The 16,823-nt window shown below is 36.0% G+C and overlaps 5 protein-coding genes and 1 long non-coding RNA gene across 6 annotated transcripts; 3 read left to right on the forward strand and 3 right to left on the reverse strand.

Annotated features, from left to right (window-relative positions):
• Positions 1-156: 156 nt before the first annotated feature.
• On the forward strand, positions 157-1,703 carry LOC134829349 (regulation of nuclear pre-mRNA domain-containing protein 1A). Its single transcript, XM_063842392.1, has 3 exons — positions 157-357; positions 422-1,259; positions 1,326-1,703. The coding sequence occupies exons 1-3, from the start codon at positions 293-295 to the stop codon at positions 1,461-1,463; spliced, it is 1,041 nt and encodes a 346-aa protein (XP_063698462.1). The 5' UTR covers positions 157-292; the 3' UTR covers positions 1,464-1,703.
• LOC134829350 (m-AAA protease-interacting protein 1, mitochondrial) lies at positions 1,703-2,708 on the reverse strand. Its single transcript, XM_063842393.1, has 3 exons — positions 2,309-2,708; positions 2,004-2,250; positions 1,703-1,947 (listed from the first exon to the last, which is right to left on the reverse strand). The coding sequence occupies exons 1-3, from the start codon at positions 2,699-2,701 to the stop codon at positions 1,772-1,774; spliced, it is 816 nt and encodes a 271-aa protein (XP_063698463.1). The 5' UTR covers positions 2,702-2,708; the 3' UTR covers positions 1,703-1,771.
• Positions 2,709-2,783: 75 nt separating this feature from the next.
• LOC134829347 (titin-like) lies at positions 2,784-5,396 on the reverse strand. The gene is made up of 3 exons (XM_063842391.1): positions 5,117-5,396; positions 3,076-5,063; positions 2,784-3,018 (listed from the first exon to the last, which is right to left on the reverse strand). Exons 1-3 carry the CDS (start codon positions 5,257-5,259, stop codon positions 2,912-2,914), a joined length of 2,238 nt encoding a protein of 745 aa, XP_063698461.1. The 5' UTR covers positions 5,260-5,396; the 3' UTR covers positions 2,784-2,911.
• A 162-nt stretch (positions 5,397-5,558) lies between these two features.
• On the forward strand, positions 5,559-10,212 carry LOC134831698 (protein pelota). The gene is made up of 4 exons (XM_063845499.1): positions 5,559-5,716; positions 5,782-6,696; positions 9,795-9,901; positions 9,969-10,212. The coding sequence occupies exons 1-4, from the start codon at positions 5,676-5,678 to the stop codon at positions 10,061-10,063; spliced, it is 1,158 nt and encodes a 385-aa protein (XP_063701569.1). The 5' UTR covers positions 5,559-5,675; the 3' UTR covers positions 10,064-10,212.
• On the reverse strand, positions 6,688-9,464 carry LOC134831699 (uncharacterized). The gene is made up of 3 exons (XR_010162013.1): positions 9,360-9,464; positions 6,885-7,354; positions 6,688-6,830 (listed from the first exon to the last, which is right to left on the reverse strand). It is a non-coding gene; the product is annotated as an uncharacterized LOC134831699 (long non-coding RNA).
• A 1,143-nt stretch (positions 10,213-11,355) lies between the features above and the next one.
• LOC134828717 (uncharacterized) lies at positions 11,356-16,786 on the forward strand. Its single transcript, XM_063841702.1, has 5 exons — positions 11,356-11,471; positions 11,530-11,744; positions 11,802-13,983; positions 14,369-16,093; positions 16,456-16,786. Exons 1-5 carry the CDS (start codon positions 11,386-11,388, stop codon positions 16,733-16,735), a joined length of 4,488 nt encoding a protein of 1,495 aa, XP_063697772.1. The 5' UTR covers positions 11,356-11,385; the 3' UTR covers positions 16,736-16,786.
• Positions 16,787-16,823: the final 37 nt, after the last annotated feature.

Below are 16,823 nucleotides of genomic sequence, written 5' to 3' on the forward strand. Positions count from 1 at the left end.
AAGTGATACTGTTATACGCGAGGATCGTAGCTGGATTTTGAAAAAAAATTAGTGTGCACTGGAGGTTGGTAACTGGATTTTTAAAAAAATTAGTGTGTATTGCAGGATAGTGACTGGAATTGCCTTATCAATTTCATTCGTCTCACTGTATAACAGTGTTTTTTTTTAAAGAATTGATTCCAAAACAAAACCAGGATTTAATTGTATCCTTGGATTCTTGCAACACAAAGTGTCGCATTTGCCGTTGTTGGTGTCTGTTTTTGTCGAGAAACTACCAAAAACTACCGTAAAGATGTCAGCTTTTACAGAAAGTGCCCTTGTAAAAAAGCTTCTAGAACTGAATGCTAGTCAACAGAGGTGAGTTTTATCAGTTTACGTTCTAATTACCACTCCGGAACTTACACGACCTTATCTCTTGCAGCATCCAAACGGTATCATTGTGGGTGATTCATCATCGCCGGCACTACAAAACGATTGTTGCGGTGTGGTTACGCGAAATGCGAAAAGTTAATCAGAGCAAAAAGCTGACTTTCATGTATTTAGCCAACGATGTCATTCAGAACAGCAAGAAAAAGGGCCCCGAATACGGAAAAGAGTTTGCCGTCACACTAAAAGACGCCTTCGCGCATGTCGCCGAGTCCTGCAAAGGCGAAGACATCTTCAATCGACTCGATCGAATTCTTAGCATATGGGAGGAACGTGGTGTCTACGAAAGCAAACAAATCAAGGAATGGTTCAATGCTTTACATTCCATCTCGGGATCGGGAAGTGCATCTGCGACACCCGCTTTCGATGCCGCCAAGAAACGCAAGCACGACGACCACCCACCAAAGGTACAAGAAACGCCAGAGAAAAAGCCGAAAAGCAGCAAAACTGAAACCGTTGAGGTAAACGGCACCGTTGAGACACACATAACCCTCAGTCCTCAGGTAACGCAGGAATGTGACCCGCCAGAGCCCGAAGTGCTCATCAAATTCCTGCAAAACCTCGAAAACTCGGCATCAAGTGATGCGGCGGTGCGAGAAAAAATTGCCAATTTACCGCCCGAAGTCTCGGAGATGTCACTCCTGCAAAAGCTGACAGACAAAGAGGCAGCCATCAAGTTAGCGGTGCAAGTTAATGACGCCATTACGCTGCTGAATGAGTACAATGCACGTTTGGCCGACGAAATGGTCGAACGGAAAAAATTGACGACCATGCTGAAGGACTTTCAGACCGAACAGGCAGAATTGCTAGCGCATGCTGAACAAAGATTAGAGGTAATTTGTCAGATTTTTTTTAAATTTAAACAGAATTTTTATATTATTTAATTTTTAAAATTGTAGGAATACAAGGAAAAATTGAAAAAAGTGAAAGACGTTCAGAAGGAAGTTCACAATCAACTAAAAAATTTGCCAGAAATCCCCTCGCTATCGGCTCCAGAGCTACCTAGTGCTGGAGATCTGTTCAGGCAGGTCACTTAAGTACGAAAAATCTGATTTTTAACTAAAGAGACCGTCGAAAAAAGACAATTAGGGTCAATTTTGACAAATTTTTGTTAAATATTATACGATAAAATACATACAAAGAAATATGTAAGTGAATCATAGATCACAAGTAATTTAAAGAAACACAAAAAATCCACAATGAAACTATTTCACGAGAATTTACGCTGCAACCAGACACAATTGTTTGAAATAAAGGCAATTCTCTTATTTTCAAAAACTAAACTTTATTTTTTTTTAATTTTGTAAGAAACTCGTTTACTATTTTCGCCGTTTTTTTTTTTGAGTTATTTGTCCGACGGACAGAAATGGTTCGCGATATTGACAACCCAATCCGAGTGTTGGTCCTTTGTGAATTCTTTGATGAATCGATAGTTACACACGGAAAATTTCTCTTCCATTTCCGGCTTTGATGCTAAATTCAACGTGATTGGTTCTCCTCTAGCTTTGAGCTCTGCCACTCCTGCAGAAAAATTATTAGTTCTCGTATAAACCGGCTTCAGAAAAGACAAAATTTACCTCGATGCACGTGATATACCATCGTGATCTCCACCCAGCGCTTTTGCACGGAGTCCGTTTCGTCAAACATAATGCCAACTTGGTAGGGAAAACAAAAATAAATGTCTTCTTTGTCGACAGCGAGCTTATTTCTTTGTGCCACTGACATCCGACTCACGGAATTCTTGATTTCGTTCAAGGCATCTTGCGTTACGAGGCCTCTCAAGCTATCGAGGTCGGTGCCAGAGGCGAGTGTACTTGAAATTATCTAAAAAAAATAATTGAGTTAATTCATGCTTTGGACGAAATCTAGAGAAAATTCTCACACATAACGCTTGTTTCGATCCCTCCACGAACTCCCCGATATCAAAGTCGTTGTCAAAATACGGACGAATGATCAAATTGACCAAAAAGAAGTTTTTCACTGTTTGTATTACTGAGGGCCAGAGAACCTTGTCAAATTCCATCAACGGAGGAATTACTTGACAATTTCTGGCGGATGTCGAAAACAGTCGACTCACGTTACCGCAAGAAAATTGTCCGAAATTTGAACACTGGCTCAAACATGACTGAAGTGCACTGTTGGCCCTGAGATCGGAGTTTTTGTGGTTTCCATTTGAGGATGAAATGGCGCTAAAGCATCGTAGATTTCTCAATAAATATGGCCTGGAGATTTTTGATGAAATGATCATTGTTTTGGTTTTGGCGAAATGTGACATTTACAACGACATTGGGAACTTTTGTATTGATCGGATGTACGAAATTCGACAAAGGGCGACTTTTGAATGAATGGAATTAATTTTTTTTCGTTTATTTCAAAGTTTCTTATACTCAAATTTAGTTAACATGTTTTAAAGGAACGTTTTTCGATTTAACGAGGAATTTTCAAGGTAAATATTAATTAATAGAAAATAAATTTTAATTTAAATTTAAGAAGATTTAGAGAGAAATTGTTCCAATTTTGGTCCTTGTTTAATGCGAATGATTTTTAGTTTATCATTCTTCTCAAGAGCCAAGTATTTCTTTGCTTTCAGATCTAAAAAAAAAAATATTTTTAAAACTATTAAAATTGAAAAATTTCAAAGCAACTCACGAATCAACGATGAAAAAGTAACAACTGCTACTTTTTTAGTGCATTCATTTTCGATCAACACTTCAATTGTGGGAAAATCAATTTCCGTTTTGCGAAATATTGTTATCAGCTTCTTCAAGATGCTGGCTTGACCCCAATCTGCTTTGACCTTTTTCCAGTGCAACTCGTCAGGATTTGATTTTTGAGTGGCAGTTTCAGCGTTTTGATCTGGATTTTGTTCTTCTTCAAGTAATTCCTTCAAAATGTGCTCAAAGCCCGGCATAAAGTCTGGTGGAGTCTCTTGTGGTGCACTTGCTGCTTCTACAGGTGCGTCTTTATTGACCGAATTATTTTCAGGCATCTTAACTGGAACTTCTGGTTGCTCTTCGATTTGTGGTGGAGGCAATGGAACTTCAATTACAGGTGGAAAAGCCTCAATAATTTGATTTTGTACAAAATCAGCAACGTTAATATTCGGATTTTCGAGAGAAATTTCATTAGATTTTCGCAACTTCTTTTTTGCAGGTCCATTTTCCGATTTTTTGAGTGCAGCCTGTATTTTACGTTTCTTTGTGCTCTCGTTGTACGACAGAAATTTGATTTTTTCTGAAAAATTCTCAAACAACTCTTCGCAAATTTCTCCGCGGAAACAACGACATGGTCTTTCGAAAAGTACGGCAGCAGGATCGATACGGAATCTCTTCAACGGAGGCAAAATTGTCAACTTGTTCTTGTGCACAATGTCTGATGTATCCTTTAGTTGCAAAGTCATCTGGTTGAATGAAAGTTTGGTGATCTCATCGGTCATTTTGCGTTTTAATCCTTTTTTCACTGTTTTAGGTGCTTTGGACTTCTTTTTCAACTTTTTCAGATTCATTTCGTTGACTTTGGCTAAAAGTGATTTCGGGATGGGAACGTAGATATTTGGAACTGAAGCTTCGATTGGAGACCCAATTTCGATATTTGGCTGAATTGGGATCACAGAATTGTCTGTTTGCATTTGTTCACCTTGATCATGCTCATTAACGTTCTCAAAAATTAAATCTTTAGCAGATTTTTGCTTCTGCGGTTTTGGATTTTTGTTCAAGTCTTGAACTTTCATGACTTCGTTTGCCTCGTAAGATGGTACGAGTTCGTAAGTCGCTTCAATGCACGAGAAATTTTCATCAATTTGCATGGGTTGTTGCTCGACCGGAGCTTCAATGGGCAACTCGATAGTTGGAGGTGCGATTTCGATCGGAGGAAGAGCCGGTGGATCTTCAAGTACGACAGGAACTTCGAGTTCCACACTTTCAGGCATCGGAGTTAGCACGGATTGAATGTCATTTTCGGGATTTATCATTTGCGGAGCGTCACGTACTTCATCAATTTCGAGGTTAGAACTATTCGGTTGAAGTAGCAAATTGATCTCCTCTTCCGCCAACGGTTCAAACTCGGAAAAATTTATTTCCTGATGTCGCGAAAGTGTGAATGGCGATAAAATTGTTTCGCGAAGCGTAATCTGATCGACTTGTGCAGTGTTTAAAGTTAATGCATCACAAACTTTATTCTGCTCGTCGAGATTTTCCGCACGAATGTTTTCCTCGTAGTGCTCGAACTCGTTCAAGGTTAACTTGGGATCGATATTCGTGTTTTTCTTTTTGCCTTTTGTCGTGGATTCGTCATTATCTAACATCTTTGCGTAATTAACGCGTTCCTTGCGACGCTCTTCTTCGACTGTTTGTGCATGAACGATCGCATTGTAAGACGCTTGCTTCGAAACTGCCAATTTACTGTCTTCATACAGTTGATTGACCTGCGAACGCCAGATGCGAACAGCACCCATCATCAAATTCGAGGCCAATTTCAAGTTGAAGGATGAGGCATCAGATTTTTCGGGCGTCGCTTCGGGTTCTTCGGTCCGACGACGTTTCTTCGGAGGCTTTTTCCCGGAAGCACATTTGCGTTTTTCGACTGAAACTACGGGAATTGTCTCTTTGATGCCCAGAATTTCGGCTTCAATGCTTTTGCTGCAATATAAAAAAGTTAAAGGAGTCTTAAAAGGAAGCCAAAAAATTCTAACCAAAGATTGAAGACGTCATATTGGCTGATGATGCGCTTGTTTTTCTGATTAAATCGTCGTTCGTTCGTGGCTGCAAGCCAGAGATCGTTGAATTTGCCCTCCTTTTCAAAGACAAAGGAGTAATCGAGTGGATTTTCGGTCATTTTTGCGTTGAAATCGAGAAAAAAGAAGAGCTAAACGGTTTCACCGGCAAAGACGCCATTGAAAAATGATGAAGGGGGCGTCCCCTCACTAACGTAACGATTTTCATATTAGAATGATTTTTCATTTTTTTTTTACATTTTTTAGGACGCCAAATGATCTTCTGGAGCAGGATCTTTAATTTAAAAAAGGATTTAATGAGATTGGTAAGATCAATTAAGAAATTCGCCATGCCCGCTAATTCTAAAAAAAAATCCGGAATTGTGTCCTGGGATGCCGCTGCACATTTTGAGCGATCAAAACAAAACGTGGATGTGGATGTGTCTCACAAAAAGGCCTTTATTTCACTAAAAATGGTGTTTACTTTGGGAGCGGTGACAGAAAAAATAATGAAATTGGACAGCGAATAACAGCAACCATGAAATTACACTACAAAAATATCGATAAAGCCGGAAATGGGTGAGTTTTGAACACTTTCTGTCTTGCTTGCGATTCGATGACGAATCATTGTTTTTGTTTTGCAGGTCTGTGACCCTGACCGCCGAAGAACCCGAGGATATGTGGCATGCGTACAACATCATCCAGATAAACGATCAAGTTCGCAGCACCACAATCCGCAAAGTTCAGAACGAGACAGCGACGGGATCATCATCGTCAAATCGCGTTCGAACAACTCTCACAATCTCCGTGGAAAACATCGATTTTGACACGCAGGGACAGCAACTCCGCCTAAAAGGTCGCAACATCGAAGAAAACCAATGGGTCAAAATGGGCGCCTACCACACACTCGATCTCGAGCTAAACCGCAAATTTACCATCACCAAATCCGAATGGGACACAATTTCGCTGGAACGCGTAGAACTAGCATGTGATGTCACACAAAACGCCGATGTCGCTGCCGTCATCATGCAAGACGGCTTGGCGCACATTTGTCTCATCACGGCGAGCATGACAATCGTTCGCAGCAAAATTGACGTCCCGATTCCGCGCAAACGAAAAAATCACGTGAACCAACACGAAAAGGGCCTAGCGAAATTTCACGACGCCGTCATGCAAGGCATTTTAAGACACGTAAACTTTGATGTCGTCAAATGCATTCTCATCGCATCACCTGGCTTCGTGAAGGATCAATTTTACGAATATATGTTCCAACAAGCCGTAAAGACAGACAACAAACTTCTGCTGGAAAACAAGTCAAAATTTATGCTGTGTCATGCCTCGTCGGGCTTCAAGCATTCGCTGAAGGAAGTTTTGCAGGATCCCGCTGTCGTGGCAAAGATGTCCGACACAAAAGCAGCTGGCGAGGTAAAAATCTTGGGGCAATTCTATACGACGTTGCAAATGGAACCAGCCAAAGCCTTTTACGGGAAGAAGCATGTAACAAAAGCAGCTGAAGCACAAGCCATTGAGACACTTTTGATTTCAGACAATTTGTTCAGGTGAGTTAAAAATGTTTATTTTTTTGTCTTAAAACTAGTTCACGAGGGTTTTTTGAGGTGTTCTGAGCTCGTCATTCATTGACCTCCGATGTCTCAACAGTTTCGGTCGCGTCTTTTGGTTGACAGAATGCTCCCTAAACAAAAAAAAATGTTAAAAAAAATCTTCCTTTAAAATTTTCAATTTTCACCTCATCCGTTGCTCTTCCATTTCCCTCTTAAGTCTTTCATTCTGTAAATTTTTAATACTTTTGGCACTAATTGGTCTTTCAATCGCTACTTCAACCACATTTGACCCATGATCCAGCCGATTTTTGTACTGAAACTGCTTCACGTCCGTCAATCTTCGATCCAATAGTCGCCGATCTTCAGTTGTCCGCAAAATACTCGGCAAACCATCTTCCGTAATATAGTAATCTGGCTCCATTCTTGACTTTGAACTACTGTTCCATGGAATTCAGTTCAAACATTCAAGGGTATCTAGTTCATTACACCTTTTTTTGTGCGGTATTCTTATTTACTTTTTTTATTCAACATACGCACACACGTTGTTGTCTTACTTTAGAAAGCTTCGTGTATGAATTCTCTATTTTTGTTGTCAGATTGAATTCTACAAACAAATAAGGCAACTTGTTTCTGTCGTTCGGTTGGTTGAGCAAAGCTGAAAGTAAAAATAATAAAAAAAAAAGATTAAGGAATACGTAAAAATTACACATAGCGGAGAATTAATTAATCTGTTGTAAACTGCATCGTTACAATTAATGGCACTTAACATGTGGGAAGACACTTGCGGTACCGGTTTCTTATGATTTTTATTCATGATCTCGCAGTAGGCGAGAAGTTTACCTGCGTCGAGATGTCTTTGTCACTTTTACTCCAATTTTAATGTGGTTTCTTCAAATGGAGACGCAATTTATCTTTTTTTTGCTCAAGGTTTTTTAGCAAGATTTATGACGAAAAAATCTTTAATGATGATTTTTTTTAAATAAGGCCGCTTATTGTCATTTTCATTAAAATTTATGTTGGATTAACAAAAATTAGCTCAATAATCGGAATAAAAAATTAAAATTTTTTTATTTAAAAATTAAATTTTTGTTAAATTTATTAATTTAAAAAAAAATCGACGATTTATAATAAATGCTAAAAGAACAAAAAAAAATCAAATTCTAAAATAGACTTCGGACTTTAATTTTAAAGTTTTAATTAGAGCGACCTAAATGATGAATATTTACTAAACTTTAAATAATATTTTTTTTTGTTGTACCTACATAAAATTTCTTAAACATCCGTATGTTTGTATCGTCTTTATTTTAAATGCAATTAATTGCAATATTTACAGGAAATCTGCGTTTAATTATAAATATTATTAATTTATTTTTAGTATTGCGAAAAACCCAAGAAACTGACTATACGGTAGCGATGTCTCATTAAATTTCGTTCCTAACATTATTATTTTTCTTTTTTTTTTTTTGTAATTTTTATTTTAGATTCTTCAATTTTCCTTGTCTTTTTCACTTTGAGTAACATATGTATTTTTTCAATTTTTTTTTTTAACATTTGAGTCTTTTGAAATGATCATATTTCAAAATTTAAAGTTGTCGTTATTTAAATTTTTTACGTAAAAATTATAAATTTTTGTACCGTAAATCACTCAATTTTCTCAAATTTAATAATTTTTACTAAAATTTCTGCTTAAAATTTTTAATTCACATTCAAATTAAAAAAAACCTCTTCAACAAGTGCAAAACACTTTTTAACTAGCAACAACTTTAGCACATTAATTACCGTGCAACTAAATTTTTGACATGCCTGATAAGAGTCACAAACACTTTATCGTCCCACGAAAAAAATAATTTACCTAATCAGCAAATAGTTATGTTCATTGAATTCCGTTTATTCGCTGATAACCGTCTTTTTTATCTCTTGTTGTATCACTTTTACTTTCACGCTTCGATCACGCGACGAGAGTTTAACGCGCTCAATCGTCAAAAATCAAAACATCACTGAGCCAAATTTGCATCCACAAAAATATTTCTCGTTTCGCCGCACGTCTGCGTTGCCTGTAAATATTTATTTACATCCAAAGAAGTGGCACAAAGTTATTTTTAAATTTTCCCTCAAGAATGTAAAGCGTCGTTTACACAATTTTATTTTTCGATATTTATAAATTGGGCCCTTTAGAAATTATTTTTCTGACTTGAGATCCAGAAAAAATATTTTTCACAATTTTTTTTTTCAAAGAATTGAGTGATAAATGTTCTAATTAATTTATTTAACAAGTGTTTGCAAAATACTTAGACGAATTTTTATATGCAAACAAGCCAATTAAATGTTGCTTGTTAAACTGTCACAGCATGGAGTTTTTCTACAACACTGATTAAGTGATAACACACAATTATATCTGTTTTGTTGCGCTTTTTAAAAATTCTGCCTTGAATAATTTTTATTGAAATGAAACATTCCAAGCACATTCCACGCGTCGCATTCTTTCGATTTTTCGATGATAATAAAGAGATTCGCACTTGTGGCGTCGTTTGTTTTCATTTTTTGAAACAAAAAAAAATTTGAATAAGGCAAGAATGAATTAATTAATCAATTAGACTTTTGCGTTGTTGATTGAAATGAATTTAAACTACGTTCAAGATAGAATTTCAAGATCTTCTTACATTCGGATTTCAAAGAAATAAATATTGTTGATCAGCACTACAGAAATTATTGACTGTCTGCTGTAAAACAACGGTAACGACTGATTGAAGTTCTCTACATGTTTTGCCTTCTCTCTGCTTTATTTCTTTATATTTACATTTTTCGTACTTTTTCATGTCTATAGCGACTTTGTTTACCGCTAGGTCTAGTAGTTATTAAAATGTGTTCGTAAACATGTTTTTTTCTTCATCATTTCGCTTACCTTTTCATTCATTCACACAAATCTCGTTGTCTCTTCTGTACAAGCGTGATCAAGTGTGTTGGATCTCGTTCTGTCCATCGATGATTTATGACTTTTTTGTACCATTTATGGATTTCGTGCAAATTTTTATCTGAAAAAAAAAAAATAAGCATTTATGAATAATTATTTTTTTTCTCTTTAAATATTTTTTTAGATGTCAGGATGTAAATGTTCGCAAGGAATATGTCGCTCTAGTGGACAGCGTTCGAGATTCTGGCGGTGATGTTAAAGTTTTCTCAAGTATGCATGTGTCGGGCGAACGTAAGTATTTTTTAAATTTAAACTTTTTTATTGAAAGAAATTTAAAAAAAACATATTTTTTTTGTAGAATTGGCACAATTAACTGGAGTCGCTGCAATTTTGAGATTCCCAATGCCTGAGTTGGAAGACAGCGAAGACGAAGATGATTCTGACGAAGATTGACACTTGTTCACAATCTTTTTCATGGCAATCATGTATAAAAAAGTTGTTATTTATCACTCTTTTTGTAATTTTTGTGTGCGCTATCAAATTATTTTCATTTTTGTAAATTATGTTTCGAGTAAAAAATAAAGCCTTTTTACTAATTTAACTAAAAAATCGTCTTTTATTTAATTCGAATCCTTTTTTCCAATTAAAGTAGATAATCTTTTAAATTTTTAAGTCAAGGAAATTAAAGAGGTAACAAACTGCCGTTAATGATAAATGAATAACGTTAATCTAATAAAGTTCCGTTATTCCTTGACGCCATTTTAAATTTCAGCACCATTTTGAATTTCGTCACAATTTTTGAGAAATCAGTCAGTGAAGACAACTTCTTTAAAGAAAAATCTAAAAAATAGCTAAAAATTAGTAAAAATCTGAAAAAACTTGAAATTTTCACAAAAATCATTCAACGGTAAGTTTATTAAAAGAAAAATATAAAAAATCTTTAGTTAGAAGAAAAAAGAGTTTCAAAGAGTAAATATTTATTGAAAAAAATTGCTTAGCGTTAAAAAAATATGATAGATATGTTTTTTAAAACAAGACCTAATTTTTGAGCTTTATTTTCTTAAGTTAAGAAAGAAATAAACAAACCAATTTGTTTAAAAGTTTTAATTTTTTGATGAGACATTCATTTTTTTTCCTGCTAAAGAAAATAATTTTTTATGAAAAACAATTTACTTGGCACTGTAAATTTTTGAAAATACATATTAAAATTTAAAATTTTTAAAGATGTGGTAATAAAATATTTTTAAGATTTTAATTAAAATCAATTAATTTATAAAACTGAAAATCAAACGTAATGAGAAAATTCTAAAAAAAAATTGCATATACCTATTGTATTTTTTGCTATAAGAACTATAGAACTATTTATATTTCCCTATTTTAAATTTATATATTTAATGCTTTTTCCAACGCATATTTTTACCAGGCCTAATCATTAATATTAGGTACTCATTAATGTTTTTATAAAATTTTGTCCACGTTTCAATAATAAAAAATTAAATTTTATGTGTATTTAACGTGAGTTTCTGAAGAACCAAAATTAGTTTAATTTTAACTTTCAAATGTAAAAGAAGTAAAATTTAATCAAAGAGATTTATTTAATTTCTTAATCTTTTTTAAACTACAAAAATTTTTGAACTGACTTTCACGAGTAAGCAGTTTTTTGCACGTTCCCATTTTGCATTTGTCTTTACATAATTTTACATACCGGCATAAACAAAAACAGCAGGTGAACGGAGAAACGAAAAATGTGATAAAAAAATATAGTTTTTTAAATAATGGCTGAAGACAAAAAGGTTTTGACGGGGTTCCAGCTGCGAAGAATGGGATTTCCCCAGGATTCGCGCTACAGCATCGTCAGAAAGTAAGAAAATTTTGTTGATCTTTTTCATGATGAAATTATTTTTTTGTTTTATTTTCAGATTATTTATTGGAGACCTCTTCGTTGGTCGCTACTTAAACCCGACGGCGAATCAACTCAATTTGGTGTCGACTTACGTGTCGAAGACTCATTGCCGAATCGAGTGCCTACCAAATGGCCAGATATTCCTGCATGACATCTCGTCAAATGGAACTTTTGTCAATGGCATAAATTATAAGCAAACAACCATTGAATTGAGAGATAAAGACAAAATTGGTGAGATTTTTCTGAAGTTTTTAATGAAATTGGGGAATAAATCAAAACTTTTTAAAGGAGTGGGATTCCCAGTTAATGAAAGCAACGCCATGAATGGCAAATCCTTTTTTGGTTTCATTCTGGAGAGGACAGAGAGCGCAATAAAGCAAGAGGTGAAAGAAGAAATGCGAGACGACCAGGATACCGAACATGAATTGGTGATTGATGAAAATTTCAGAAGCAGATCTGTGACGCCTCATTCTCAACCGAGTATCTCACCGCTGCCAAATTCGATTCCGGAACCACCTGTTGCTGCTCCCGTGCAACAAAATGGCATTCGTATAGCAAATTGCGTGTCACTACCGCCAGATGACAATCTCATTCCAATTGCTGAGCCAGTCATCGCTCAAGTGAGACAAGAAGACGACGAATTGGGTATTGATTTCAAAGAGGAACTCATTAAACGAGAGCTGGAAGATGATATGGGTGCATTTACGGAAGAAGAAGACGATGACGAAGTCGAATATGTATCAAGTTACAAATTGGACATTCCATTGAACAAGAATTCCTCGATGCCATTCCCTTACATTGAACAATTTTCGGAAGCGATATTGCCGCCCGATGATGAAAGTCATCAAAGTAGCACCCAAACACTCTTGAGCGATCTCCTTGGAAGTGAATCAAATGAGACAACAGCTGAACCTGCCGAAAATGTGCCTTTAGTCGAAGAAAATGTTGAAGAAACACCGTTTAGAGTTCCATTGCCACCGAAAAGTCCCATAAATGATCTACAGCCTTCCACTTCGACAGCTTTACCGAACGATTCTGCGATTTCTTCGAATCTTAGTGAGGTTTTGAGAGCCACGGATTTGGATACGGTGTTGAATTTGTTAGCAGACGTGCATGGAATGGATCATTTGATGAAGAAATTTAACGAAATCAAACGTAAAATGAGCAAAGATGACCATCACGAGAAATCTAAGGATCTAAATGAGAAGAAAAAATCGTCAAAAAATCACAAAAAGTCTTCGAATCACAAAAATGGTTCGAAATCAAAAGAAAAACATTCCCACGAAAAACCAAAAGAAGCTCCAAAGCCCGAAAAAGAACGCCGAAAGTCAATGGAAAAGCCGTCAACCTCATCAAAAGACTCAAAATCAGTTGAAAAAAGGAGAAAATCAGTTCCTGCTAATTCTGTTGAGCCCGAACCCGTTGAGGACATTCCCAATGAAGATGAACAGCATTCACCCTTGCAAATGTACGATGAACCAGAAATCGAAACTCATGCAAACTCTCGTCAAAATTCCACGGAAGAACCTGAACCAGCAGAAACTCCTGCGGGAGTCAAACGCAAAGCTGATGATCTCGTATCGCCCGGATTTCACACCGAAAAACGACGTTTCAAGGCAGATTTCTCCGATAGTCTCAAGAAATTGCGTTCAGTGCCGGATCCAATACCCATCGAAGAACTGTACTCGGCCAGTCAATTGCCTCCTCCCTTAGAAGTTGTACCGGAAATGAAACAGCCTGACTACAAAGTCAAGCTTTTTAACAAAACAAAGGAGCGGAAGGCACATAATCGAGTCGAAAAGAAGGAATCCGACAAAAAATTGGAGAATAAACGTGAGAAAAAGGAACAAAACAAAAAGAAAGATACACCAAAGACATTTAAAATACCAAAAGTCACGGACAAACCGAAAAAATCACCACTAGAAAGACGTGATTCCGACGACGGTTTGAAAGCATTCGTGAAAGAACTTGAAGAAGCAACATCTGATGATCCAAAACCTCATGAAAATGGACAAGAAGCAGGTCCATCTAAAGATCCGAAGAAGCAGAAGAAAGAAAATATTTCCGAAAATATTCCGAATAAGCCGCTAGTTGCTTCTACGCCACACAAATTTGCTGTTCCTCGTGCTCCAGATCGACGACCTTCCTTGGATGTGCCACCGAGCCCATTCTTGAGTGCCGAAACCTTCAACAGAGAATCTCAACAACGTAAAACCCCGACTCTTGCTCTTCGACGACAATCATTGGATGTGCCGCCAAGTCCGTTTCTGAGTTCGGATCCATCTTGGCAGCGAGAAACTTCAGCGATTGATGTAGCACCTGTGATCCCTTACAATTGCAAGGATATTTTATCTGATGTTCTTTCGTGGAACGTCGATTGGATTGGAGCAGAAGATGCACCAATTGTTGACAATCAAAAGACGCTTCTTGGTGTATCGAACACTTATCCGTCATATGGACATTATGTGAAGTAAGTTTTTAAATATTTTTAATTTTTATTTAAGTTGCTTTAAATTTATTTTAAAAATTGTTACCTAAAAAGTAGAAAGTAGAAAATCAAAAAAAAAAAATTAAGTTTCATCAAAAATGATCGTATTTTGATCGTTTGAAATTAAAAATTTCAAACAATTTTGAATAGAATTTTTTGAATTGAGATTTTAGCTAATTTTTTTATTTTTCTTTTCTTTTTTTTTATTTTTTAAAAATAATTTTTTTTTAATTATTAAAATTCATGAAATTTTAATTAATTTTAATTTTTTTTTTATTTTAAACCAAAAAAATCTCTTTGGGACACAGTTCAAAATGAATTTAAAGCAGACAAATTATTTATTTTAAATTTATTTTTTTATTTTTAGTGTCATGGTACCTTTACTCAAACTAGAGCTTTTCCATTCCATTGTCGAAGCATATCCTCGCAAAATCATCAAACCTCCGACGAAGGCAATACTAATCAACAACAATGGTGATTACAACAACAAATTCAACAACAACAAGCTCATTTCCATTCAAGTGAAAATTTTATCGGAAATTTCGCGCGAAAATTTTTTCACTAATATACGTCAAGGAACCCTCATCGTCATTACGACCCTCGCAAAAGAGCAATTTTTCGGCTACATTACTCGCGTTATCGATCACAACATGAAAAAAATTACTCTTAGCATCTTGGTACCTTATAAATTTCCATTTGCTCAAATATTGAATCACCAAATCGACATTTGTTTCGTGGAATATATAAAAGTCGAAATGGAAACATTTTTAATGCTAAAAGATCTCCCACAATCGCCGTTACTGAACCTAGTACTCAAACCCAATCTCATAAGTTACAACAAAAACGTCAGCAAGCCAAAAAAAATTCACGGAAAAGAAAAGCTGAATGAGCATCAATTCATGGCCATGAGCCAAGTCACGGTAAATATCGATCAAAATGGTAGCAAACCGCACGTCTTTCTGATCGAAGGACCTCCGGGAACGGGCAAATCACGTCTAATCGCGAGTATCATCATGCAATTCGTGCGGAGTACGGAAAATAAGAACAAAAATCTCCGCATTCTCGTGTGTGCCCCGAGTAACAATGCCGTCGACGTACTGACAGAAAAGCTGATCACTTACCGGAGCCGTTGTCAGAACCCTGAAGACCGAAAAATGCTGAAAATTGTTCGATTTGGCGACAAAATTGGCATTAAAACTGTCAACGAGTACAGCATTTCTAGTTTATTGGAGGCAGAAGTGGAACGTTTGTACACGAATATTGCAAACCAGTTTGGAGACGACACGGAGGAGCAAAAGGAACGAAAAAGTTTAATGTCTAAAATCCACGAATCGTACAATATGAAGCGAAAAACAGAATCCTCTTCTGAACGCAGTGTCATTGAGAAGGAAATATTCCAACTAAAACTAAATTTGCGCGAGATTGAGAAGAAAATGTATCTCATGAGGAAAACTCGACGAGACATGGAAGCTTTTCGTCAAAAAACGCGATTTACCTTACTCGACGGAGCAAATATCGTGGCATCAACACTCACTTCTCTGCCATCGTTGTACAATAATTGCAGCAAAAAATTCGACATTGCCATAATTGATGAAGCCACACAAGCAACGGAAACTTCCACCCTCATGACTCTCGGTTTGGGCGTCCGACATTTGATAATGGTTGGCGACACGAAGCAATTACCCGCGATGATTCGGAATCAGCAAGCGAAAGAACTGGGACTTGGAACATCGCTTTTTGCACGAATGCGCGCAGCTTCAGACTACTTTTTGACACTGAAAAAGCAATACAGAATGGATCCGGAAATCCTAAAATTTAGCAATTCGTACTTTTACAATAACATGATTGAGAGTGGGACGGTGGTTTATCAAAAGGACTCGTATAATCTCAAACCCTATTTGGTTTTTGAGCTGGAAAGTGAGCAAAATATGACGCAGAATCCACATTGCTACAACACGGATGAGATTGATTTCGTCATTAACTTGTTGAGGACCATAACGGGACTGTTGCCATCAAATTCAACGTACTCAATTGGGGTTGTGACGCCTTATGCTAAGCAGAAACAGTTGATAGAGAAGAAATTATCGCAAGAGTAAGTTTTTTTCTTTAATTTTTAATATCTTTAAATTTTTGAGCTTTTTGTTCCAAATTTAAAAAAAAAATTTTTTTGAAATACTTTTGACTCAATTGCAATTGAATTTGCGAGTTTAAAATTAAATTCAGACAATTAAACCTAAAAATATTTTTTTTTTTTAGAAACAAATTTTTAGAAAAGAAAACCTGTTTTGAAATACTAATTTTGATAGAAAAATTCGTGAAAATTGAAAATTTCTAAAAAAAAAATCTTGAAAAATTTAATTATAACATTTATCAATGGTCAAAAAGTTCAACAAAAAAAATATGAAGCGGTCTTAATTTTCACTTTACTAATTTTACCAAATTTTACATTTTTAGCCACAAACCCAACATCTCCGTTTATACAATCGATGCCATCCAAGGACAAGAAAAGGACATTATCGTCTTCTCTTGCGTCCGCACTGAGGGAGTTGGATTCCTTTCGAGCCCCGAGAGACTAAATGTTGCCTTAACGCGTGCCAAAAAGAGCCTTTTTATCTGCGGGAACTTCATGTCACTCCGCCGCGTCGAGATTTGGGAAAAACTTTTGGCAGATGCTGAGCGACGAAATTTGTACATCGACGATATTTATGACTTACCAAAGCATTTACTACGCTAAATATTTTTTTAAGTTAGATCATTGTAGTTAATGATAGAAAAATAAAGACAAAGCAATAATGAGCTCGATTGCTGAAACAGTTCAAAAA

Source organism: Culicoides brevitarsis, chromosome 2, assembly GCF_036172545.1.
Source record: "Culicoides brevitarsis isolate CSIRO-B50_1 chromosome 2, AGI_CSIRO_Cbre_v1, whole genome shotgun sequence".
NCBI classification, from domain to species: domain Eukaryota; kingdom Metazoa; phylum Arthropoda; class Insecta; order Diptera; family Ceratopogonidae; genus Culicoides; species Culicoides brevitarsis.